The sequence below is a fragment of the Ciconia boyciana genome, chromosome 3 (genome assembly GCF_034638445.1).
Source record: "Ciconia boyciana chromosome 3, ASM3463844v1, whole genome shotgun sequence".
NCBI lineage: Eukaryota > Metazoa > Chordata > Aves > Ciconiiformes > Ciconiidae > Ciconia > Ciconia boyciana.
In genome coordinates, this window is record NC_132936.1 from 99,967,072 (window position 1) to 99,993,676 (window position 26,605).

At 38.3% G+C, this 26,605-nt stretch overlaps 1 protein-coding gene across 2 annotated transcripts in view; it reads left to right on the top strand.

Annotated features, from left to right (window-relative positions):
• THADA (THADA armadillo repeat containing) overlaps nt 1–26,605 on the top strand; it is a 169,586-nt gene that overhangs the window by 71,478 nt on the left and 71,503 nt on the right. For both annotated transcript variants that reach the window (XM_072856806.1, XM_072856805.1), the window contains one exon: nt 5,059–5,227. In XM_072856806.1, the coding sequence (XP_072712907.1) occupies nt 5,059–5,227 (169 nt within the window). The remainder of the gene's footprint in view (nt 1–5,058; nt 5,228–26,605) is intronic.

Below are 26,605 nucleotides of genomic sequence, written 5' to 3' on the forward strand. Positions count from 1 at the left end.
TACTTGGTTTGACTTACAAGATCAGAGGCCTCTTCTGCAGAATGTTCCCTTCCCCGTTGTTCAGCCCGATCTCCTGTTGTTTCAGTTCTGTTTTCATGGCTGCTGTTCCCAGTTCCCTCTTCCAACATTTTGTGAAGGTAATGGATATGAATGTATTTCAGCTGAAAATGAAATTGTGGTGCTGCGATTCTGTCTATAGGACTGCAGGAACTGTATTGTTAATAAGCAGTGACATAATTAGTAATGCACAGATTGCTGTGACAACATCCAGTAAACCTGGAAATAGGTGTTTTTCTCCTTGTTAATCCTTCTTCTAACAACTGTAGGTATTACTTAATATAATGGACATATTTTCAGCTACAGGTGTGATTTTTCAAATTAATTCTACTCATTTGTTTCTGTGACCTTCATAAAAATCCTTATGTGGTTTGTTAATTTGGGTAATACAAGGTCTGTTGAGGGGCAGTAATAAGAAAGGGAGAAAAATAAGCACATAGGAAACACCTGCAGTTATTTGTTGTGTTTTTTTAAAAAAAATTAAGATATTTTTATTTACAGCTAGTGTTCTGTTGTTTGTAGCCAGAGTAATAATTTAGATACTTTGATGTGTGCAGAGGAGTATGGAATCTTTGTGCCTTATGAGAGTTGGTCATAAATTATGTCAGTTAGGAGGGTTGTTAAGGATCTAAGTGTTAAAGCTGGAACGGAGCAGTGGAAATGCATTGAATCTACAGTTACACAAAGTGAAACCTTCTCAGATTTATTGACTTTTTGTTCTTGATCATGGACTGTTTGAAGTAAACATGTTTACATCCAATACCTCGTGCACCTAGATAAACAGTGTGGAATACTACTTCAACAGTTGTTAATAGCCCTCAGGATTTAATAGAAGTGTATCACATGAGGATTTTGCAAGTTTCGTTGCTTGTTGCTACCTTGAGATGTAATAAAATTGGGTTGGCATGCTGTGTGTTTTTACATATGACAACATTTTAGATATTTCTTAGGTTTTAAAGTCTATTTATACATGATCTGCATGTAAAGAAAGTGTCACATACTGAAAACAATTCCCTCCCCCCCACCAAGTATTTTTCAAATCAAAGAAAATGAAACGGTTTTAAATACAGGTTTGCACACACATACATACTGCCATAACGGATGCAAGACTCCATTGCTCGTACTTGCCTGCAGAGAAGATGAGAAGAGGCAGCCTGCGACAGATTTTAGTCATGTTGTTGGCAGGTGAAGCTTAGAGTCTGGATGGTGAAGTGTCCAAGGTTGGAGGTCCTGTTCCTTTCTGCCAATGTCCTGGCAAGGCACCTGCCACCACATAAGTGAAGCTAATCTCAGGGATGACAGTGTGTTAAACTGCTGCAGGAGGAGTAACCAGAATAGTTTAATAGCCTTAAAATATTTCTTTCCTTAAGCTGCTAGGTTTTGTTGCAGGTGCAAATAAGTTACAGTGATTACCGTAATTGTGTAATGATTTTTCTTGATAAGGCTCATGGGATTGCTTCCCATAGTTGTTGCTAAATCCTAGATAAAATAAATATTTAAGAATACAGGTGGTGGACTCTGTTAAGGTGTATAGTTGATCTTGGAGGCTGGTATAACAATAAACAAAAAATTGCTACATTGGGTTAGATTGTTGTTTTGTGTTACTCAGTTGTTTTATTTGCATTCACTCTTCCTCTCACTTTTTGAGAGTTGATTCTGATTATTATTTACAGGTAAGGGATTATATCTAAGTGGGATCCAGAAAAATCAGAACTGTCTTTTCTTCATCTAGGGTGCTGTTACAGGTTATGGAAAAACTAGTGTATATTTTGAGATTCTTCTGGCAAACTTCTTGCATGATTCAGGAATGAAGCCAAGTGCCTTCAAAACATGAGAGATGTACACATAAGTGCCTTCAGGGTATGCAGAAGTTCAGGCATAGGTCACTAGTGGTGACTCGGCATGGTATCTTGCATGTGTATGTGAAAGGAGGAGTGTTTTTGAAATGTTATCAGTACTGTTTCTTGTGGGGGAGGGACACACACGACCAATTTTCTTGGAGCATTAGGAGATTTTAAAAAATAAATAAAATTTAGAAAGGAGAAGAACCAGTAGGAATGTGAACCCCTCTCAGATTTGGGAAGCTATTTGCCAATGTGAAATACCTTCCTTGTGTTCCCATATGTGTTCCTATAAAGCAGATTGTTCTTAAACTTTGTGGTGCTTTTGTTCCTTAGTAATGACTTCATAGGAGTGCTCTTACAAGGGTTTCCACTAAGATGTCAGTTCCTGCAACTACACGGCACCCTATGTAGCAATCTGTAGTGTGAGAAGTTTGCATTAATGTACAGCAGGTGTGTAGTACCATGGCAGGTTGGTGGCTGGGTTGCCCTTTGGGCAAGTAGTAGCTGTGGGTTTGCTTTTCCCTCAGGTGCAGAAAGCTGCAGAACCGGGTCCCCTGCGTCCTGGGTGAGTTCTCCACCCGCTGGGCACCTGTGTGTTTGCTCTGGGAGAGGAGGAGGAGGAGGTTATTGCCTCCTGATTTAGGATCCTCAAAGTACAAAACAGAACCTAATTTGAGGGTCTCAGGCTGCTCTGTGGGGTAACACTCGGCTGCTGAGGTTCTTATAGAGAACAACAATTTGGAGCATGAGGAGAGGTGAAGATTAGACTTGTCTGTAGTTTTGCGAATTGCACTTTCGCCTTATATGCATTCAGCATAAATGCTGAGGTGGCAGTCTCTGTTGTGGACCCAGACTTTAGGCAGTTGAGACAATTTTGCCTGTAATATGAAATTTTCTCCTTTCTAAATACAGAGCAGTCACTTCTATTTTCATAATATATTTTGATAAAATAACAGCATGGAACAAAATTTGATATGTAAAATACTGTATCTCCATATATGTATGTGCATGTGTTACAAGTCTTTAATGTCAGTTTTTACAAGACAACAAAGTTAAAGTCAGGTTATCTCAAAATTGTTCTCAACTCAATTTTTTTATTACCAGGAAAAAACCCACAGAATTCCATTCTAATTCATTGCGTCGTGTTCGAGGAGAAAACCCCCTCTGAAGCATGTAGTGTTGGAAAGTACGCTTGCACAAGTTAGAGGAAACCCTGGCATTTTACCCATTTTCCACTCTTCCTTCTGAAGACAAGTCAGATTCCTTGGGATTTGTAAAAGGTCATGAACAAAATAAAAAACATTCTTGAGTATACAGTTATAGCTAATTAAAAACTAGACATTCATTACAGTATCAGTGTCGCTTGTGTTTGGAAAGATCACCTGCATGTGAGAATCTCTTGGTTAAGAAAACGTGGTTTAGCGGAAATAAAGGAATGGTTTCAGACCAATCACTTCTCAGGTTTAAGTTTACTGTGCAGTAGAATTAAAATTAAAAAAAAAAAGGAAGTTTTTTATTAAGAGCTAAGCTGACTTTCTTCTTTTACCTTATCAATACAGAATTAAAGCTTTTCCATATGGAAGAGCCTCCAGTTGCGACTGCTCTACTTTTGTATCCTGTTGTTGAAGGACAGCCAGTCTTTGAAAAGGAAATGCAAAGATAATCTTTCTAAAAATCATTCCCTACAAGGGAAGACATGGGGTGGTGGAGGATAGAACACGCTGCCGTACTGCAAGGATGAAAATTCCCACAAAAGCCTGTCGTACGGGGTAGCATAGCTCTCTACTTCCTCTAAACGAGGTCTGTGTTTTTCAGGCATACCGTGGCCTAACATGACTAATATGTCAGAACTGTTACACTATTTCAATTAAGTCTATTTACTGTCTTGTGTTCAAAACCCTATTAATTCAGTTGCTGCTTCAAGATGGAAACTGTTTTCTGTATTTCTTTGATGTGAACTAAAGTAAACAACTACTTTGAGTATTGATTTAAATTTGCTAGAGAGATTTGAAACCTTAGAATACCTTTTAATTTAATTTCATATTTTGAATAGGAAGCCCCTGCAGGGCTTGTTTGGGAGAGCTCAAAAGTGGTTTGCCCATTTTGACAGGGGATAATCTCAACTACATGTGATTTTGTAAGCTGAAAATATGTAAGAAGCAATTCGGGAAAAGGATGAGAGGGTAGGAGGAGGGAAGGCCTTCTCTCTGGGTCGTCACAATCAGCTGGGAGGTATCAGAGCATAACTTCTGCCATACTGCATTTTACATCACCTAAGCCATTTGGCCGTTCATTTCTAAACCTGGGAGTAACTTTCTCAGTTGTCAGAGACTGCGGGTGGCTGAATGGTACCTGCCTTACAAAAACTGACACATGCAAGAATTACTGGCTTTGAAAGACTTAGCCTAACCTACTCGTAGTTGATAAAAGATTTTTATTCACTTCAACTCAGTATACGTGCTACTGAAGTAGTATACAGCTGGTTAATGTGTTAATATAGCTGAACAGTTAATTCTATGTATATTCATAAATCTACAGCCAGTTAAAACCTTAATAACATTAAAAGATAAAAAGTGTTTTATATGCAGTCTTGAGTCTTATTAGTTAATTTTTAATAAATAAAAAGTATTTATTTTTGAGATACTAATTATAAACAAGAGAAAATAATTTTCCAATGTGTCTTTTACTTCCTGCCTTCAAATAGGTTCTAAAAACCAGTGGGAGATGCGGCCTAAAATTCCAGTAGACAGCATGCTGTGTTCTTATGGAAACATCTGATTAAGAACATGGAGTTTAATAGTTTTAAGTCACACTCATGATACATTTGAATATGATTGCTGTATAGTGAGTAACAAACATCAAGAAAGATGGAACAGGACCATATGCTTACCTGCTTCATGGCATAATTGCATCTTTTTTTTTTTTTTTTTACTTTATGTAAACACAGGAACTTCTGAAGGGGAAAAAAGCCTCCAACATGGCTCTAGCATGACTTATGTTTCTAGGCAAATACTCTCTCACTGCTGAGAAGAAAGCCTATACATTTGATTTGTGACAAATGTGTTTTCGTTTTCATTGCATTATCCTTTGTTTTATTTTAGCCACAGCAGTGGATTGCAGCTGGATGACAAACAATAGGTATTTCTCCTTTTTCTAGGTGTGGGCATTCTCCTGTGTACCTTTCACGTGAGATGTCAGGTCGGGCCCTTGTTCCATTTGTTATGGTAAATGAAGTACCACATACAGTGCTGTCCTTGCTGGAGGGGCTTCCAGACTCTACTAGTCCTTGCATACGACAAAATAATATTCATGGAACGCTTCTGCAAGTAAGTTTTTGGGGGTTGGTTTTGTTTGTTTGTTGGTTTTGTTTTTTTACTGTGGGGTTTTTGTTGGATTTTTTTTTGGTCATACTTCACAGCCAGATAACATGCAATGAGTTGTGCTGAATGTTCACACGTTGTCAAAACATGTATGAAGACTGCTTTTGAGTTGATTCTATCAGATGATAAATGCGGAATGCACATTTCAACCATCATTAGAAGGCTGTAAGCTGTAAATATCAATGTTTACATTTCATATAATGTTTCGTCTCTGGAGATTAAAGCGCTTTGAGAGCAAATATCTTTATCTAAACATATCTACAGAGAGATCTGTGTGACTTGCACAAAATCACAGACCAAATCTGAGGCAACGCTGAACTCCAAGCACCAATAGTATTGTAGATACTGAGACTTGCTGCTTACCTACATATTTATATTTTACTTCATTTGCTTTTCCTGCTACACCAGCAGCTTCCTGTCAGTTTGCTGTACAAGTTGTGAGAAGCTTTATACTGTATTCTTCTGAAAACATTCTGGAAAACCAGCTTGCTATCGGTTTTGAATCAGAAATTTCTTCATTCCCCATATATAATTCCTTTGGTTTATGGCAGTTGGTTCACTGTGTGTGATTTTTAAGCTATCATGGTAATAAGTTACCCATTTTTACTGCCTGTTTTTCACGAGCAACCCTCCAAGAAAGCCATATTGTACATGATCAGCTCTGTTAGTCTGCCTTAGTTGGCAAGCTATCTAGGTACGCGTTCCCACTGTAAACTGTGTGGTGGGGTGTGTGTGGTTTTGTTTTGTTTTTTTAGTGTATCTTTTCCAGTATATTATTTCCCTTTAAAATCATGACCTCACAGGAAACCTAGGACAGGGAAATGAGTGAAGACCCTCTAGAGCTGTTACTGTCAGCTTTACCTGTAAAGGGTTTCAGCCAATTGAATCTGGATTTGGATGATGATTGGTTACAGTGAAAGTTGTCGCAGGGTGTGGGATGATCGTGTCCAGTCTTTTCTGCTCTGAAAAGCAGTCCATGCACCTGTATGCATGCCAAGTGCTTAGACCTGTGAGCTGCTGCATCTGCGTGGGAAGGAGGAGATTGCCATCATCGTATTACCTGTGCAGCCCTGGTGTGTTGCAAAACTCCTGAGCCTCCTGTAGTGTTAGGAAGAGAAGGTTATTCCAGCAGGGAGAATTAAGTGCTTTCACAGTCCAAAATGATTATAACCGTGGTTGTGAGCATATGGACTGGCTGTAGTGTATAAAGCCACGGCCTTCTTTTTAGTGACCTGGAAAAAAAAAAAATAATGGAGGGTTGGTTCTGAAAGAGCTCAAAGGATGATCTGGTTTTTAATCCAGTGTTGCTAACATGATCTTATGCATAGATGTAGGGAATTTTCTTTTCCATACCTGTGAGGCAGGAGATATTCTCAGGGCTTTAACGTGATTTTTCGTCAGTTTTGCACAGCTACTAGGAACTACTACTGCAATTGGTACTGCACCAGGGAGAGACTGGTGCTGTCAGAGTACGACATTCTTCAAAAAATGTCAGTTGCACCATAACAGTTCAATGATATTTAGTATCTCACATTTGTCTTGGGCTTTGCTTTTATGACTTGTGAAGCAAGGTTGTGCAAAGTCTTCATTTCAAAGTCGTAATCAAATTCAGTGTGTGACTGAAATGCTGCACTATCTGTTACTAGTTAAAAATAAGAACACATTCAGAATAAATACTGCAGGGTGATAAAGATGTGCAGAAAGGGAGGTGATGGTGTTTGATGTTGTATCTCTAAAACACTAATGCCAGGTAGTTCAGCACGTAGTTAGCATGCACCTCCTGTAAATAGTACAAAGACCAAAGTACTGTGACTTTCAGGGGTTGTTGGATGCATGGTTTCATTTTCTTTTTTATCAATGTAAGACAGGACTTGCAAAGCTGCTGCTAAGGCTCATTGAACTGTAGAAAATTATGTTACAGGAGTATTCGTTAAAGCACTGTTTCTCTGAAGGCTTACTTGAAGAGGCAGTGATCTGGCAGTGTTCGAAACTGTTTGCACTGCATTTCCATGACACAGTAGAGAATTTATCCTCCTCTTTGATATAAAACCAAAACAAAAATCCCTACTAAAAAGAGTGAGTCTGTACAAAACTCAGTAAAATTTAGATTATTTTTTTTTCCAGCAATACAAGGCCAATATGTTATGAAAATGGAATTCAGTGATTTAATTTCATTTGTTCAGTCACATTAGTCAGAAGCTGACTAAGTTCATTGCCTGATTTTTTTATTTCAGTGTTCATATGCTGTCAAGTCTTGAGCAGGAAAGTTGGAATTATTCAGGCTTAAAGCTTATGTGGCAGTGCCAAATGTAATGAGTCTTGAAGGTATATTTCAGTTATGTTTCAGAGTTATGTAATCACTTCATCTGTTGCAAGCCAAATGTTAATTTATAGACAGATCATTCAAAAAGAGTTCAGCATGGAGCGCTTGTCCAAACATGGCCTGGTTTTCAAAATGCTGAGATTGACGAGTGTTTTTTGATAGTGGACGCAAATGTGTTGTGTTTTATTCAGACCTATGTGAAAACATGGCTTTTCCTCCCCAGTGTGATAACTGTGGCTCAATTTATGTAGGATTATGAATGTGCATGAGGATAAAACAATCTTATGGTTTACATGTTTTACAGAAGAATTCTTTTCAAGAATTATCTAGGAGGAATACTGCTGTTCTGTAACTCCTACAGAACTGATGATATTCTTCAAGGAGTAATTCTGCATCATAAGTAAATGCATTGACTTGAATAAGACAAAGAAAAATCTTTTCTATGCTTAGTGTTTCCTTTATGAGTGCAGTTTCTACTTCGCGCCATAATCCAAACTGGCATGGGGGAGAGGGGGAAGCGGCCAAGTTTGTAATCCACAAGAAAATGCAGAAATCTTCTACTGGCCTTCCTGAATGATGAAATATTTCTGGCTTCTTTTGTTTTAAGATCTAGGTGTTTTAGCTGATTAGCTGAAAGGAAGAGCTCGTCCAGAGCTTTATGTAGAGAATTCTGGAAGTATATCAATTTATAATTAGGGAAGCCTTTATGTTTGTGAAACTTCCTGGCTTTTGGCAGTTGCCAAGGAACTTAAAGTATTTGGGAAGATTGTGAGGTATCCTTATTAGAGGATCGAATGTTTTTTTGACCTTCTGCCTCTTTAGGGTTGGAATTCCTGCAGTATGTATTCCACCTGTTCAGAATAATTGAGAAATTCAGAATTAAGCTGTAACTAATTGAGAAATGTTTTATTCAATAACCTGTACTTGTGATTAGTAATTTCAACGTACTGGTTTGACTCGTAGTGGTATTTGTAAGCCATGCAGGTAGGGACATGGCCTGCTTTTTCTTTTCACATCTATGTTTTTGTAGAAATGTCTAGTCTCATAGACAACAGTCTTAACTGGGTCTCTTAAAACTACATTAAAGACGACACTTATGTAAAAGAGTGTGTTTTGAGTCCTGATGTTTATGAAAGCTTCCAGTCTTCAGTTTGTCTAATTCTATGCAGTTGCAGTAGCCTGAATGTCTTGAGCAAAACACTTGTTAGAGTCAGGAGTTAATCAAAGACCTCCAAACATTAGTAAAGCTCAAGGTTCACTTACATTTATAATTCATGGAGAGAGATCACATGGAAATGAGCCCGAAGTAGAAAAAGGAATCATGGAGACCTGGTAGTTTTTCAAAGAAATGGTAACTACAGAAGTAGGAATGAACCTGACACAGAATGGATAGAAGTGTAATAACACACCAGCTTGGACAAATTAGGAGTCCTTTACTGAATGCAAAGCAAGAAGAAACATACTGAAGCAAGGGTGTGCAGAGAGGAAATTGGAAAGGCCAGGGCAAAAACTGGCTGTAGCCTTCAAGAGATTTCTACAGAAATACTTAGTCTTGGAAAATGGAAGCTGTTGATAGGTGATGTCTGAAAGGTATACTTTTCTCCATTAGTTCATTAACACAGTCAAATATGAGCTTAAATATTGGATACTACTTCCTAATGTTAAGGGTGCGTTAATGTTCAGCACTTACAAATAGTGGATCCGCCATCATGTATATGAGATTTTTGTGTGGGCCTGGGAGATGGACAGATGATCCCTTGAGATTCCTGCCAATCTCCCCTTTATTTTTTTAACAATTCTTTGATCCTGCCAGTGATTGGGGCATCTTCATGAAACTATGTAATTACTTGAATTAGTTTTTAAGATTGTTATTGCAAATAAAGGGTTAAATATTATAAACATGAATTTTAGTTGGATTGGAAATAACTGATTGAAACTTTGAACAGTTTTTATGTACAATTTAGATAACCTGTTCTGTACACTTACACTTTATACTGAACAGAGTCCAAGAAGGTAAGCTTCTGGACATACTAGGGAAAGAAAACTTGGGCCTGTGTTATTCCTAACCATGGGCCTTACCAGTAAAGACTGAGATGAAGACGACATTCAGTACCTCAGGCTTACCTCAGCCAGATTCATCTCCAGGTGGGCTTTAGCCTCCCTGACTGCATCTCTGCATGCCTGGACCGCGTCTCTGTTTTCCTCCCAGGTTACCTGTCACTGCTTCCACCTTCTGTATATTCCCTTTGTATGTTTGAGTTTTGCCATGAGCTCTTTGTTCATCCATCCAAGCCTCCTGGCATGTTTGCCTGACTTCTAGCTTGTTGGGATGGACTGCTCTTGAGCTTGGAGGAAGTGGTCCTTGAATATCAACCAGCTTTCTTGGACCCTGCTCCCTCCAGGGCCTTATCCTACAGGACTCTACCAAGCAGATCCAGGAAGTGACCAAAATCTGCTTTCATGAACTCCAGGGTTGTGGTCTTGCTTTTTGCCCTGCTCCCTCGTCTCAGGATCCTGAACTCCACCATCTCACGGTCACTGCAGCCAAGGCTGCCTTTGACCTTCACATCCTCAATGAGTCATTCCTTGTTTGTGAGTATGAGGTCTGGCAGAGCACCTCTCCTTGTTATCCCCTCTGTTGCTTTTGTCAGCAAATTGTCATCAATGCTCTCCAGGAGCCCCTTGGATTGCTTATGCTGTGCTGTGTTTGTCCTCCAGCAGATACCAGGGTGCTTAAAGTCCCCCATGAGGTCCAGGGCCTGAAAATGCAAAGCTACTTCTAGCTGTCTGTAAAAGGCCTCATCCACTTCTTCCTGGTTTGGCGGCCAATAGCAGATAGTCACTACAGTGTCACCCATGCTGGTCTGCTCTTTAGTCTGTAGCCGTAAGCTCCCAGTTGGCTTATCGTCCATCCCCAGGCAGAGCTCCATGCATTCCAGCTGTTCTCTCACATAGAGGGCAACTCCATCTTCTCCTCTTTCCCACCTATCCTTCCTAAAGAGCCTGTATCCCTCCATTGCACCACTCCAAACATGTCAGCTATCCTATCTTGTCTCCATGATCCAAACAAGATCACAGCCCTGCACCTGCACACAGACCGCTTAATTCCTCTGATTCTTCAACCTCTTCCTTTGGGTGCTTTAAAGTAAAGATAAGTTACAGGGACCCTAAGCGTGATTTGCCCAGAAAACAAGGCAGCACTTTTAGTTCATCTGGTTGTAGATTATTTATGATGATTAAAAAAACCTCCCAAATGCATGAACTTTCAGATTGGTTTGCCAAGGAAAGCAGATGTTTGACTTCAGCTTTTGTTTTTATCTTGTGAGAATCAGTTAACATGATTGATGCTGGATTTCAAAGGCTGTGTGATGTGCATAGACCTAGAATCTAGTTGTTATTAGTACAGTAGAATAGCAGTGGTATGACTGGAGCTTTCAGTCACAGTTCTGCACTCATTAGCTTCCAGAAATCTCTTTCACATTTGTGCACTGGAAAAATCTGTACTCTAATGAGAGTGTACATACCCTTACATACTGTTCATATTGAGAACAATTCATTGGACAGCTGCAATTAATCATGGAGTAGATGTAATTACTATTAAGGTTTATTTCTTTTTCAGATGAAAGAATCTGCACATCAATTGGGTCATTATCTTGTATGTTATCAGTTTGATCTTCCTCACGTTCACTTTGGCAAGCCTACAGTTATGTATTTTTAGAACATATGGGATCAGGTAAATGAAAGTTATTGAAAGAGGCCTTGTGTTTTCATTTAACTTCTCTGTGCCTTGTTTTGGACACTTCTGAAATGTTGAAGGTGCTAACCTACTTCCTAGAGGTCTTGTGTGGATTTATAACTAAACGCTGATAGTGTCTAGTTTGAGACTGGGATAAAGAACAGTACAAAAAGTTTTGCTTCCCTTATCTGCCCTATTCACTATGCAGTGCCTTCTTTTTGGAGAGCATTTTGCATTCTCTTTGGCATCTTTTGGGCACAGATTAGGAGAAAGGAGGATTCAGTGACTTCTCCCTTATTGTTTGCTGCTGTATATGAAGAGAGGGAAGTACATGACTTTGTTTAAATGTGCATGCTGCCTCCATTTGCTGCCTACGTCAGGAGAGGGATTGTACTGTCAAAGATAAAGCTTTTTGTAAAAGTTCCCAGCTGCACATATCATTGAGGAACAATTTCTGGCTGGAAGCTGCTTTGTTCATGAAGATTATTTACATTTTTGGTGGTACTTTGTACAAGCAATCAAACAACTGCCTAGAATAAAATAAAAAACCTCTGCTGGCCTATCATGTCCTTGCAGATGGATCCTTCCTGTCGTGATGGGTTTTGGTCACTGCTGTAACTCAGAGTCACAGAAATTCTGCCTGGTCTGCTGTGGTCCCTAGGAAGATTTCTCTCCATTCCCCCGTCTTCTCGTCTGAGGTCTGGCTGGTAGCTTCACTTCTCTTCACTGCAGTCTTCCCACTTATTGCTATTACTTTGTCACTCCTACTGATTTATCCTGAAATTTGTTCCCTGAGCATATGCCAGTGTTTTGCATTGCAAGAGAACAGTATCTCCTTCTACCCAGGGGGTGCACATGACCTGTTCTTAAAGAAATACAAAATATAACTGTCAAGAGACAGATGAAACAGAGAGAATTTGTTATGCTTTGATGCAGCGTTAAAACTTCATGAAGATAAAAATGGAAATTCACTTATTTAATGTTGTTTTGAGTGTCATCAATCATCAGTCAGTTACTCTTCACAAATTATTACTCTTAATATTCAAATTTTCTCCACACTTTGAATTTTCCCACAAAATTCTGTAGTTTCAATGCACTAAATTGGTATTATAGCAGTAGGCTGGTTCAAAGAAGTGTTTTGCGGTTTGGGGGGAGTGTTTGTTTGGTTTTGGGTTTTTTAATGTTCACTAATTCAGACAGTTCTGTTTGGCATATTAATGCGAAGTCTTGTGCAAGGAATGTTGGTTTGAGATTTTGAACCTTTTTTTGTTTTGCTTTTGAAACCAGCATCACTGTTCATCTCTCTTGAATCTAAAGAACAGACTGAGTCACATCAACTTAGTCAGTTGCATGTGACAAAAATTAGACTTAATAGGAGATAGAGCGCTTCATAACTCTTTACATTAATTAACATTAATTTTAAAGATTAAATTTCCCACTGACTTCAGTGGGACAAGAAATTAGCAGTTACTATTTTTCAGGGAATAGCAGCATCCTATAGAATTAGCCTCATCTTTCTGAAAATACTTTACAATGAAAGAGTCTAGAATCCTTGTATTAAAAAATAATAACATGATTCAAAAACCTGCATGGTTGCATGGCAGATTTTTCTGCCATCTGTACAGGGCTATTATGAAAGTGATATACTGTTTTTGTTTTTTCTTTGTGGAGTTTATTGAATACCGCAAGCTTTGTGCGATGATAGAACTTCAAATTATCTGTATCAACTCTTTCGATATGCTGATGTTTTAAATATTAATGGTGAGCTGGAAGAAGTGATTTAAAGATGGAAGAATTGATTTGAAGGATGGTTGGAGACTTCATTAAAGCAGCAAGAAAACCAGGACAAGAACATAACCTGAGAATAGCCATACTGGGTCATGCAAAGATTTGTCTGAGTGTACTTCCAGTAAGGACCGATAGCACAGGCCTAGGAAAAAGAGTAAGGCAGACCAAGCAGCTAGAGAAATGTCTGCGTGTGCTGTCTTAGCTTAGAGTACTGTTGAGCCAGAGATGTGTGGGCATGACTTGTTGAAGATAAAAATTGAATATGTAGTTGCACTGATGAAAAGAAGCAGTTCATGATGAAAACATCAATATGTTAGGTAGTTTAATTATACGGAAGAGTTGTATTAAGACAGATTGTTGTTGATGAAAGTAGAGCCTGCCTAATGAATGTGGTTGTCTTTTTCCTTTCTTTGAGAGGAGGAGGATTTTAGCTTAAGTTGCTGCAAAGGAAGGTCAAGCTTCAGGTATTTGAGATTACGATCACTCTCGTATTTTATGAGTTTAATACTTGGACACTTACTCAGAGGAATAAAGACAATTTAAATAAATATGAGCATTTGAAAATAAAGCAGAGAAGAATGATGCATGAAGAAGAGCTAGCAAGCAATCACGGGGCCGCCTTTATTACAGGACTGAATAGGTAATAAAGACCCACAGACTCCAGTGGCTAGGGTGTGAGAATATGACAACAGGAGACAAATTAGGCAAATATATTTTGAAAGTCATTCTTGGATGTTGGTCCTTGTGGCTGAGTGAGAGAGAGGTATACTACTCGTTAGCTTGACCTGAAAATCCTTAATGTGAATTACCAGCAGGGGTGAGAGTGACCGTATTTTTTTCCTGTTTTGTTTTGAAGACAAAGGATCTCTAGGGTCTGAGGGAATGAATGGGGAAGTAGCATGTTGTTTATTTGGCTTTATTCAGTAGCACAGAAACATTGACTCTGCTGAATTACATTTTATTTGGCTTGGCAGTAAAGTTTGAAGTGTAGCAGTTCAACGTTGGCTTATAAAAACTCAATATAGTAAACAAATGTTACATTATCTACAGATCAAAGAAATAAACCTGCTATAATTAAATGTTTTCCAATGAAACTTCCTTCCAGCTGTTTCTTTTCTAAGCTCAGGTTTTAGTGTTCAAGATAAGCCTTACTTTTAAGATTAGTACAAAGAGAAAAGAAATATTGATGTCAAGTTGAAAACATATTCACTTATATGTAGCTGGCAATAACAAAACAGTTGTCTCATTTCTTCATGTTGTAAATCCGTATTAGCTGTTACATAGGGGTACACTGATATAAGGAGGCAGTAAGCATTTGCCAACAAAATTTATATTTATGAATGCAACAGAAATGCAACTGAGTTCCAAGAATGGGAGCAGGCAGTCTCTGAAAGAAAATCATTGATGAGATTTTCCCAGAGGTTTTCTTCCAGCTGCTTTTTTTTAAAAACTCATGTGGTACTGCTAATTGACTGGACAGATCTGCTAGTTGGACATTGCTTTGAAGTTGCTTTAACTGTAATTACTAATGCTCCCAAATATTGTGTCTCTGGCTTCCTAAGACATGTCATTCGTTTTCAAAAGGGCATAAATTTAGACAGCTCTTACAACTCTTATTAGGTCTTTTCATTCAGTTTCTGCATCGTTATTGAGTTTCTTCCTACAGCAACTAAGGATATGCAGAGATGCTATTGTTGTAAACCTTGTGTTCACATCTTTGAACCTTAAAGAAAAAGTGTGGTTTTAGTTCAGAATAAGCAATATTCATCAATTAGTGAAAACAAGGCTGCTCCTGTTTCTAATTGAGAGGTAACTATAAGGACTACTCTGGGTTTTGCTGGGGAGACTGCGACAGTTGTCCCCTCTGTAAAGTGGAATGGATGACTTGATGGATGCACTGCCTTCCTCTCTCCCACGCCCTAGATTTTGACACTGACTACTATGGGTATGGCAAGCAGTTGCTATGCAAATGTTTTGGCCTACCCGATCCAGTGCACCTAGTACCACTCCTTACTGAGCAAAAGCTCCTGCAACCCATGTTGCTAGCAGAGACTGTGGGGTGGCTGTGTGTGCAGCCATTTGAGGTACCCTGCCCGGTGCTCAGTTACAGCCATAAAGCATCACTAGTGTTCAGCTAGCTTCTCTCCTTCTGTCTTGGATAAACGTGCAGTGATTGAAAACACCATATACGAATGTGGTTATATAGAACAATTTTTATTAGGTGTTAGGATTAAACTAAGGAAAGAGAAATAGTCCTATAGGTACAGTTTTCACAATAGATAGATTATTTTCTTTTTAGATGATGGAGATATTAGAAACAAATAGTGTAGGCACAGTGTTCTACTTTTTACTACTTAGATCTTCCTGAAGATTTGAACTATTTTAGGCACTGGCTGGGTAACTTGATTTAGACCTCCCAGAACAGCAGTTGAACTCTTGTGAATTCTAAATTTTTTCAGTGTTCAGTTCTATGCATGTTTCTTGCACCTGTTTTGTATTATGAATCTTTAAATATCCCTCATGATTAGTCAGGAAAGCAATCCTATCACTCTGTCACGGGCAGAGGATGTTTTTACAGTTGGGAAGGGAAAAGTTGAAACTTGTAAAGTGTACTGAAGATACAATATTCTCCTAGGTGGTGCAGTGAATTAATTTAGTACTCCGTGGAGTTCATTTTTCATCTCCAAAAACATGTTTTCAGTCCCACCCGCATAGGATTTTTTTTTCTCTTCCTTTTGATCTGGAAACTGTCTTTAAAACTTTCAGAGCCAAAAAAAAAGACAATCCTGGATACACTTCCTGGATATGCTTTTAAAAATACCCATCTATGATAAGTTCTGACTGCTTGAGGATGTATTAAAAATATTTATGAACAGTGAGGGCTTTTTACTATGCTCTGTGTTTTCAGTTCAGGCTATAGTGAGAAATGTGGGAAGGTGCCTTCTTTGGTCTTTGGAAGCTTTCTCAGCCTGTTTACAAAGCAGAAGAATACCCTCCATGAAAGGAGGAGAAAGGTGGAAACATTGGCATTTAAAAGAACGCTGGATAGGAGAATAGAATGAAGAGGGACAAGTGGTTTTAAGTGGCTAACTACTCAGTAAAGACTTACCTATACTGAAGGCCAGGATGCAAGAATCTCAATAGTGGAACAAAAAATTGAAAGGAGGAGAGGAAAAAACCCTGGAAATCTAAGAAAATGAAACAAAGGAAACACAAAACAAGAATGAGACGCTTTTCCAAGGTGTGAAATCAATTTCAGAGTGTCCATGAGTCAAATTAGAATTTGTTTTGAATGAATGTAGTGTACTTTTTCCTTCTTCAGCCAAGTTTAAAGCATGTAACTTGCTTTACTTTTTTTTCTGTTTAGATGTCACAGGCATTTCTTGCAGTAGTGTTTTTTACCACTGTTTTTTCTTGGTTTTATTAGTTTAATTCTTAGGATATCTGCATTTCTGAAGTAGTTACTGTTATGGTGCTAAAATTTTCTAGGAACAGTTTTCACATGGCTGTTTGACTTAAAGTGGTTTTCTTACTCAGGCTCTAAATGACTCTGAATATGAACTGATGAATATGAATATTCTGCATATGAACTCTGGAAATGTGTTCCTCTGTTGCTGTTTATTCATGGGCCAGAAGAGAATGGGAAATGGATATCCAGGCTGAGGAAGGATTGTACAGAAATTTGACTGACATAAAGAAGCTACATGGGACAAAGTTTATGTGGGGGCAGGACTAACAAGAAGCAGCTGTGTTATACTTGCATCTAGTGGTGGAGGGGTTTTGGTGGGGGGGGGATAGGGGTGGTGTCTTACTATAAGGGTCTATCTCTGTGTTTTGCTTTTAGGCCAGGGGCTGTGTGGGGGGCAATGCTCTATTGAAAGAAAACTTGTTTTCCACTGTCTCGTACAACATGCTCCCAGCTCTGGGACATTGCTGCTAAAACCCTCAATGAATAATGTGGATTCTGAATTGGTTCATCAGAAATGCAGCTTCCAGTGGAGCTGCAGGCAGCTCTTAGACTTGAAGTACCCTGCGGATGTTGCAGTTGATGAAGTTGCAGCAACTTCATCAGGTCCTGGAAACAGCCTAGGTGTGGTCTAACTGCAGAAGAGAGCAAGGGGGATGGCGAGAGGGTGACAGGGATGCTTCTAAATTTATCACCTGTCAAGGTCCTTCCTTTTCTCTACTCCTTCCTTCATAAAAGGTGCCAGTTGTCTCTGGATCATCAGAGTCGCCTTGATGTTTGGGAATGTGGAAAACTCCCACACAGCTTCAAGCAAGCAAAGAATGAATGAGGCTTCTGAAGGCATGATAAGCAGCAGGTGGTTCTATTCTGTCCTCCCTCATTCCTTCTCAGGCTTGCACCTCTGTTATCTCTTCCTGTTTCCCCTGGCACCCTTGCTATCAACTCCCTCCTGCCAGCTCTTGTTTCAGGTGCTTACTCCTCCATATCTCTGTTCTGGACCGCACCCTCTCTGAAAGAGTAGCTGCTGTCCTGGTATATTGTTGCTTACTACAGTAGGGTTATTACCATGCTATCAGAAGCGCATGTCAAGTGTGTCTGTATATTCACTTTTATTCAAAAGTGTACACTTCAGTACTTCTTCACATCGACAATGAAAGTCTTAGTCTGATTTTGGCAGGAGACCTCTCCGGATTGTAGTAGTTCATTCTGGCCTGTTTTTATTGTGGAAAATAAGCAATGGTTATGAATTTTATTCTCAAATATACACAGGTATTTCCATAGATGCTGAAAAGTCTTTGTGTCAGAATTGGGTGTTGGGAAAGCTTTAAATATTGGAAACCAGATTTGTCCTTTTTTTGGTGGAAATGCACCAACAATAAGATTAGAACTTCTGTTTTACTACTAGAAATCACTTAGGAATTCAGCACTTAAATATTTATGACCTAGATGAAAGATATTGAGCATTTATAGTTCATAGTGAGCTTGACTTCAGTATAGTTGAAGTTTCTTAGCACCTTTTCTTCCTTTCCACAGTCCAAATGCATGCATTTGATTAGCTTTATAATATTAGGTTGCTATTCTTCAAGGAAAAAAATAGCTTAAGGTAGGAAAAGCCAACTTAGAACTTCTCTTGTTCCCTACAAAACACTTTTATAGCAAACAAAATGTCTACTATGTACTTGTCTCACATTTGTACATTGCAAGAAATCTTTCATTTACTCTTCTTTGGTTTTTGACTGTCTTGTTTCACTGGTGAAACAGACACCACTGACACCAGTAATTTTTTTTTGAAGAAAATATAAATGGTTCTATTCCTGAGTGCATATTTGGCTTGTTTATTTTCATTCCATTGTTTTGGGTTTTTTTAATTATTGAATCATTTTGTACCATAAGAAATACCAGCTAGAGCCTTTGCTCTTTGAAATGAAGTAATTTTTGAACCCTGATAGACTCAAGACAAATAAGAAATTTTAAATCATATTGTCAACATCTTACATGAAACATCCTACATACTTCATGCTTTTTAAGTGATTATGTTAATAAAAAAGTAATTAATACCATCATGGAAACATACACGTGAGCCATGGTGATGATGCTCCTGTCCTATCTAGTGAACACTACCCACTTCCAAAAAAGCCTAAGGAAGATGTAGAGATGGACATAGTAACACTCTAAAAGACTTCACATATACATCTTGTTGCCAAATAGTTGTTGTTAATAGTTGTTATTTCCTGATGTAACATCTAATAAAAAACATACGCTGTATGTGCGTATCCAGTGTTGCAGCATATGAATCACAGCCCATAGATAGTCTTGAAGCATTTCAAAAAGGCAGGACTTGGTGTAATCACCTTTGGGTAGATTTCATAGGAGACTTGTTGAGCAGGCAGGATTTCAAACCTCTGTGGTGGTACTAGTTAGTGTTGTATTAAAAGTGACCTTAAAAAGAACGAAGTGCATCAAGTGCTTCTGGCAATAGAAATGCTTTTTTTTGTTTGTGGCTTTGAGTCAATCATTTATACTTCTGAATTATCATATTATAAGAAATTATTTCAAAATTAATCAAACTAAAGTAGGTTCTATAGATATTAGGATGAGGTAATACTCTTACGACTAGTTATTTCTCTTGGATTATTGTACTCTGTGAGACATGTAAAAATTATATTACAGCATCAGGTATCTTCTGTTGTCAGAAGACAGAGGTTATAAAAGCCAAAAATGAACATTTTATGTTTAACTAGTTTTAAAATATATAAAATATGGTATCTTGGCGCTCACTGATCACTGGGGAGGAAAAAGCTATCTTTGTAACCTCATACTGCCTTTAGTAATAAAAGCATAATACTGTTTTCCCTGAAAAAATATGAACTGTTGGTAACAGTGGTAGATACATTACTTTGTAGTTCTATTTCCTTCTTTAATACCCTGTAACCCATAGAGAGTTGTTTCATGTTCTTCCTTTTTCATTTTTCTAAAAAGCCATACTGCACTCTCAGATAAGTAAAAAGTTTTTTTAAATTAAATTAAAATCTTTTAGACAGATACATTGAATATACAGCATTGTCATTTTAATCTAATCTGACATAAGAATTAGTATTTCTAATGACATTTAAAGCTATTTTCAGTATTGTACAATGTGGCACTTTGTGAACACTTGAACAAGAAGTTCATTTCATGTGAACTTTAATTTGTGAACTTCCATGATCACATGGTCCAAATAAATGATCTCATCCTAAATATTTCCTAAGTCGAGTTGCGGATGTTGTTAAATTTATCATGTCTAGCTCTCAAATTATTACTGCAGTAACTTCTTTGGTTTTTTACTCTCTGAGTGCGATGGGCTTTGATATTAACATCCAGATTTCCTCAGAAAAAGAGGTGTTTATAACCACTGCTGCCTCTGACACTTTTTTCTGTCAGCTGTGTGACTAGTTGAATTTTGCTGATGCTTTTCCCTCAGCCTTTTCCTTTCAGAGGAATTTGTGTTCCATCGGATCGTTATCTCTTAATTCAGTTTTATTTCAGTGATGTTTATAAAGATTACATAGGGCAACAGGAAGAAAGGCTTAGAAGTTAGGAGTCAGTCATAAATATTTTTTCATTCCGTCAGTACATGAATGGGGCTTATAATGTCTTTCTCTACATGGGTGATCCCTGGAGTTTTTAAGAAACAACTTTGTTGTATAGAATTGCAGTACCGTGATTAGCCGTGAGTATCCTCAAAACAATTGCAGTGTTGCAGCTGTAGAAACATAAAACACTTCAGAGGTGTCCCTGGATGACGGACGATACCGTTCAATTACGGTGTCATGTGTCATGAACAGGAAGCATTTATTGTCACATACTCACAACTGAATTCCTGGAGAAGCTTGGTTAGGGTCTCTTTAGGTAGCTTGATTTTCCTCAGAAAGAAGTAAGAAATGGGTTATTTTGGGTGCTGGATGGTATTTGTCCATTTTGTATAGTGACTAAAATGGAGAACTAGGTGATAAATTTGAGGAAATTTAAGTTATTTTCTTTCATGGTTTGTAATACAAAACATTCACACTCAGTATTATTACTGTGTTGTACACCATGCTATCTGTAGGGGATCTCTTCAGATTTTTGTAGTGAAAACCATTATGTCATCAATAAGTATTTTATTTTGACCTTTTAACCTGTTTAACAAAAAGCTTTTACTCTATTGTTATCTGTAGCTTACTAGGAGAGCACTCATCCTCCTTAACGTTAAATAAATAAATAGGTGGACTCCCCTTTTGCAGCTGGTTGATAATATTTAATATATTGTAAGGCCAACAAGACTGATAAAGTGCACAGAAAAGGCTTAACAGTACTTGGAGGGGGGGAAAAGGGAACTTGGTTTCAAATAAAGTTCCCTTGTTTTTCCAAGTGCAGTTAACTTGTGGAATTGTGTGGAATTTAAGTAAACGCCTAAGCTACCTCCACAGATTCGGTAACTTCTGACAACATCATCTTGATTCTTCATTTTGTTGTCCTCTTCTCCGAACTGAAATATTTTTAGCATTTGATTTTATTTGAAGCAATCATACTTCACATGTGCTTTACTGTAGTTTTTATTTCTATAGTAAATCTTACTGCTTCCAAAAAAATTGCTGTGTTATGTGATGATCCTTCCAGTAATTCAATACAAACCATTAATCCCCAGCAAAATCTGATGATGACCAAGGTCTTGGATGCTTTGTGGTCAGGATTTAAGACACAGTATGACACAGACACTTACAGGGCTCTAAAAGACTGCAGTGCTGTGATTATGGAGATACAGATAAGATCTGTGTGATGAGGAGCTATTCTGTGTGGTACCTTTTTGCAGCTTTATTTATGGTTTATCAGAGGTTATGAATAAAGTACCAGGAACATACGAGAGAGAGTAGTGGTGGCTTCTGCTCATTTCCATGCTGCCAAATTCAGACTGTGAAGTGCCTTAAAACTGCAAGCTCTCCCTGGATTCTGGTTTAGTTTATCTAAAGGTAGTAAACAGAAAGCGATTAATCTCTTAACTAAAGAAACTATTGATTTTAGTGGGTGCTGTTGCAATTGCAGCCGCTGGTGAAATACAGAAGTGACAGGACACTGGCTGTGGAGTGGTGGGTGGAGATGAACACAGGCAAGACCAAATGGATACTGATTGGGAAGGGGAAGGACGCCGAAGAACCCATTGAGATACTCTGACCACCTTCTCTTTGGTGTTTATTTGCAAGAAAAAGGATGTGAAGTATCCTGATAGTTCTGAAGTCCTGAAGCATCACTGATGCAGAATGGTTTTCAGCTGCCTTGAGCAAATCTGGCATATAGTGAAATGGGTGCATTGCCTAGTCATTGCTCTCATTGCCAGTTTTGAGGCTTTAATGCCAGAGGATTTCTGTAGGCTTGTACTCTGCAAACATCTTGTGCACAGCAGTCCACATCCAGCTGATTGTCACTAGCCCTCTCTGGTGGGTGTTGCAGCTGCCACAGATCAGCTGGTGTTCCTCCCTGAGCTGTTTCAGTAAAAAGGAGTAAGATTTGCTCAATTTACATAGCAGGCCTCTGCTAACCTAACTCATGCGACCGAAGGGAGTGGAGAGTTTGCTTTCATTAGAAGCCTGGCTAGGAGGTTTGAAGTCGTCAAACTTCAGCAGGATGCAGTGTTGAACAAGTGGTAGGCATGGTAACATCTACCATTGGCACTGCTGTTTTTAGAAGCCAACCTCTATGCAGTTCAATATCCAAAGCGAGTGGAGGGTTAAGCTACAGTAGCAGAACTGTTTTTAGAGACAGTGAGACAGCTGCACTCCTTTGGGATGATAAAATCAAAAGCAAGCATGTGCAAATGTTGGAGAAGGTGGTCTTGAGTAAGGAAATGCGTTGGAAGAACTTGCTTTTCAAAAAAAGCCTTTCTACCATAAAAACTGTTGCTATTGACATTCCGTTTTGTCAAAAACAACATCTTACCAATTGTGTGTGAGTGGAAGAGGGAAGGGGAAGAATAATAATAAAAAACAGATCTTCCTGAACAGCTTCTAATGCCTCTGAAGAGAAGAGCCCCAGCAAATTTAATCATTCTTCTTTGGAACTTGTCTGTTACTAGTGAATTCGCAGGGACAGCGTTTGTCTGCTGTGATGCTGCTGATTGTAAAACAAAGTGCGTGAGCTCGTTAGAGTTCAGGAAATGTTTGATAGCTTTGAGTTTTGCACTTTCTGTGATAGCATAGGATGCTTGTTTGTCTGGGGAAAAAAATCCACAAGGTGATGAAGCTTTGTGGCAAATTAAAATCAGAAGGAATATTTGATCTGTTTTGGGAAGATGTAATCAGCTGGCTAGTGAGATTAAACTTTGGGAACAAAAGAGAAATATATTGCAGGTAGAATTCCAAGTGTTCAAAGCAGAGATGCAAAATTCATTAATATTGTTCTCTGATTATGCAGTTAGCCCTTTCCTTGCCCTTAAGTTTACCTTGGCTAGGGCACTTGCAGTTAAATGGCACTGTGAAAATTACTGGAAAACATTAACATTAACTTGTTATTGTAAGCTAACATCATGCTGAGCCTGATGGGAAGTAAAAATTTATAAATAGCTTGTCCATATGCGTAAGGCAAAAATCTGCTGAGTTTCAGCAGTAGTATGATTCGTGTATTTGCTGTAGTTTAAGTTTCAACGTAAGTTACCTATGTTTCCATGAACTTCATAGTTTCAAAAAGTGTATGATACCAGTAGAAAACTTCAGGAAGATCAGTGGTCCAAAACTGATGAACTCTGAGGAAATACTGTCTATATTTTCTGTGCGGTTTTGGTGGTACAGTCTACATCTTACTGGCACATATGTATTCTTCTTCCCACTGTATTCTCTGGAGAGCAAAGTGCTTTCAAAAAAGTGTACTTGAAGCATAATTTAGTCTTTTTTTTTTTTTCTTCCCACATGAATTCTCATGCACATGCGTGCTATCTGTGAACTGGAATTTAAAGGATCTGAGTTAAGTCTGTCTCTGGGATGTACCCCTTGTAGATTTTAAATAAATCACTTAATCTCTCTGCTTCCTTGCCTGCAAGACTTTCTTCTATAATAATCCTGTTGGAATGGGGGGACAGGGGGAGACTACAAAAATTGAGAAGCAATATGCCATTACATAAGTAAAAGCTTTATTTCTTCATCATTCATGGAAAAGAAGCAAATGGATGATGTGTATTTCAGGAAGCCAGTCCTCTCTCCTCTCAAGTAATCTTCCTTGTTGGAAAGTGGCTGTATCCACATCCTCCTGTGCTGAATACTACTGCCTTGTAGTACATTGAGACTAAAAATACAGCAGGGCTGTTTGGCTGAGGATTGTCTTTTTCCTCTCATGGTACAGCTCAGTGGGATCCTCTTACATGAATGACTTTCTAGATGTTACTGTAATGAAAAACAAAGAAAAAAGAGTTTGCATTACATGCACCTTCCTTTGTGCTGTTGTCCTATATACTGCCTTTGTAAAGCTGAACTACTCATTATTAATGTTTGCACTTGGAATTCAGTTTGACTTATCTACAAGTAAGCCCATGCATTAGCTATGTTGTCTAGACAGAAAGTTACTTTTATTGCATGTTTCAGTGGCATGTTCCTTTTTTGTAGGGATAATTTTGACAGAGGAAAATTCTTGTGAGTTCTGCCTGCATTCAGCTTTGTTACTCTGACGGAGGAGTGTGGCATTTGAGTTCAGGGTCTAGGCACCAACACGGATGGTGTTTGATGTATCTGTATAGCTGTAGCCCTTTGTGTGCCCATTGTTACCAGCAACTAATTGTGTGAGAACTTTCGTTAAGCGAGGGACATTTTCCCTAGTATTTGCACTTGGAGAGAGGTACAGCAATCCCTGCCATGAAAGAATGAGCAGTTCAGCAACACTAAGTTCAGCAGGCTTTGTAATGTTGGCTTAGAGTTCAGACAAGAGAGTGCAGTTGGTAATATTGAGTTCCTCAGATGTAAATGGCGCCATTAAAAGTGACAACATGCTTGTAAATACGCAGCAATGGAAGGGGAAGTTCATCCTCATACACAGAGGCATGTACAGCGACAGGTTATGACTGATGTGATGTATGAATGGGGAAAAGCTTTTTGGAAGATGTAATATGACCCTGAAAAGCACCACCTCTTTATTTTCCTGGGTATAGCTACCTGCACTTGGACATCTAATGTGGCAAATTATTCCTCAGACTTTAAAAAACACTGAATGTTTTTCTTCTATTTGAAAGAGAGAGACCTGTATGTGTATTTTCTCTTCTATAAGTTTAAAATCATTAGCTGAGAGAAGAAAATTGTTTTCTGAAGCTGCAAGCTTTACTTCACTTTATGCTATAGTGTGAATTTAGGAAATAAAGGCTTACTTCTAATAATTTTCTCAGCTTGTGTGTTAACACAGACATTCCTGAGACAGAAGATCACCTCTGCTGAAACCAGCAAAGCTACGGGGTCAAGTAGCAGTGTACTGCCGAGCACTCTTTATAAACATGTTCATACTGACTGTGTCTCTTACGCGTCAGCTTCTTAGTGTTAGTGCGGTAGCTGTATCCTTTAATATTCTTCCTAATTGTAAATATCCCTCAGTAAACAAGGGTGTGTACCTTGGTCTTTTATTTGCATTTTGTCTCCTTCATGTGGACGTGTGCAGGATAACTGTGTTACGAGGACGTAGTCTGGGAAAGAATAATTTCAAATTGTTTAACCACCACCTCCCAAAAAAGGACAAAGGGAAAAAGGCTGTTTAAAGGAGGGGGAAAGCTTTATATCCTTTGAGGTAGCTGGATTAAGACAGTGACGGGTGGGTTTTTATGATGGCAGGGTATAGACTTGGAAGAGGAGACTTCATTGTATCCTTCCTACTGTTTGTTCCCATCAGAAATAAAGGCTAAGCACAATTTTTAACTGCTTCCAACATACAGTCTGGTGTGTTCATTTCTCTAGACTTTCAGGTTTTGGTTACATGGGGAAGATAATAGGTATGTTTGCAGAGAGTGGAAACGCCACCTGCTCCACAGTAGCCTCTTTCATCTCTGGTCAAGCCTGCTGGTTAGGATGATGTGTGCGAGACCCTTACTCATCGGGCAGGTTTGAGAAACCCCATCTACTTACTGGGGTTTTCTGTTTTCTCATCAGACAATCTGTCCGCAGGTCTTTTCGTTGGGTTTCTCTGCCCAGCACATGTACCTTTACTTATAAGATGAATGATAGCTTTAAAAGTATCTTAGATCCTAATGGTAAGAAAGTCCTGATAATTATAAAGTCAGACCTGGTATCAGGTTTCTGTGCGAATAGGCAAACCGTGTATTTTTAAGAGAAAATTCAGCTAGGACTTTCAAGTAAAAAAGACTAATGAATATGATGTTAGCTGGCAGCAAACTTCTTATTGTTTTGCTTTATCCTAATACAGAATTTGAGCTGCATACACAAATTTTAAGCTGGAATTCGATTTCACCCTGACTAAAATAGGAAGGAAAACCTGAAGGAAAATCGAATAAAAATGGTATTGCAACTGGTGTTGCAAGAACTTTGATCTGTGAAATTTCACATTTGTTGACTTGTTTTAGACAAAAGCAGGAGTTTATCTTCAACTTTAAGAACATGTTTTTAATAATGGATGTTTTGTGGTATATATCTGTCACTGAGAAGAAAGCTACTTTGCTATTTTTCAGCATGTTGTACCTTTCATTAGTTATGGCACATCCATAATTTTCAGATTATTAAACAGATGTGTTATTCTTGCTCAGTTATATGGAGTTAACTCGTATTGTATTTTTATTCATAACTTTAGACACTTTCATACCTTATTTTACAACTTCTTAATTCGGTCAAAACATGCTTGCCTGCATTTTAATTAAAACAACTTGATTCTTTTATAAACCTGGCTTTATGAATTTTGATGGATGTATTTGGAAGAAGGATTTAAAAGCTCTACTTTTCTCATGTATAATAAACCAAAATTGTGTAATTAGATGATGAAATGTGCTGACAAAACAAAGCTGAAATTATGGAAAAATTG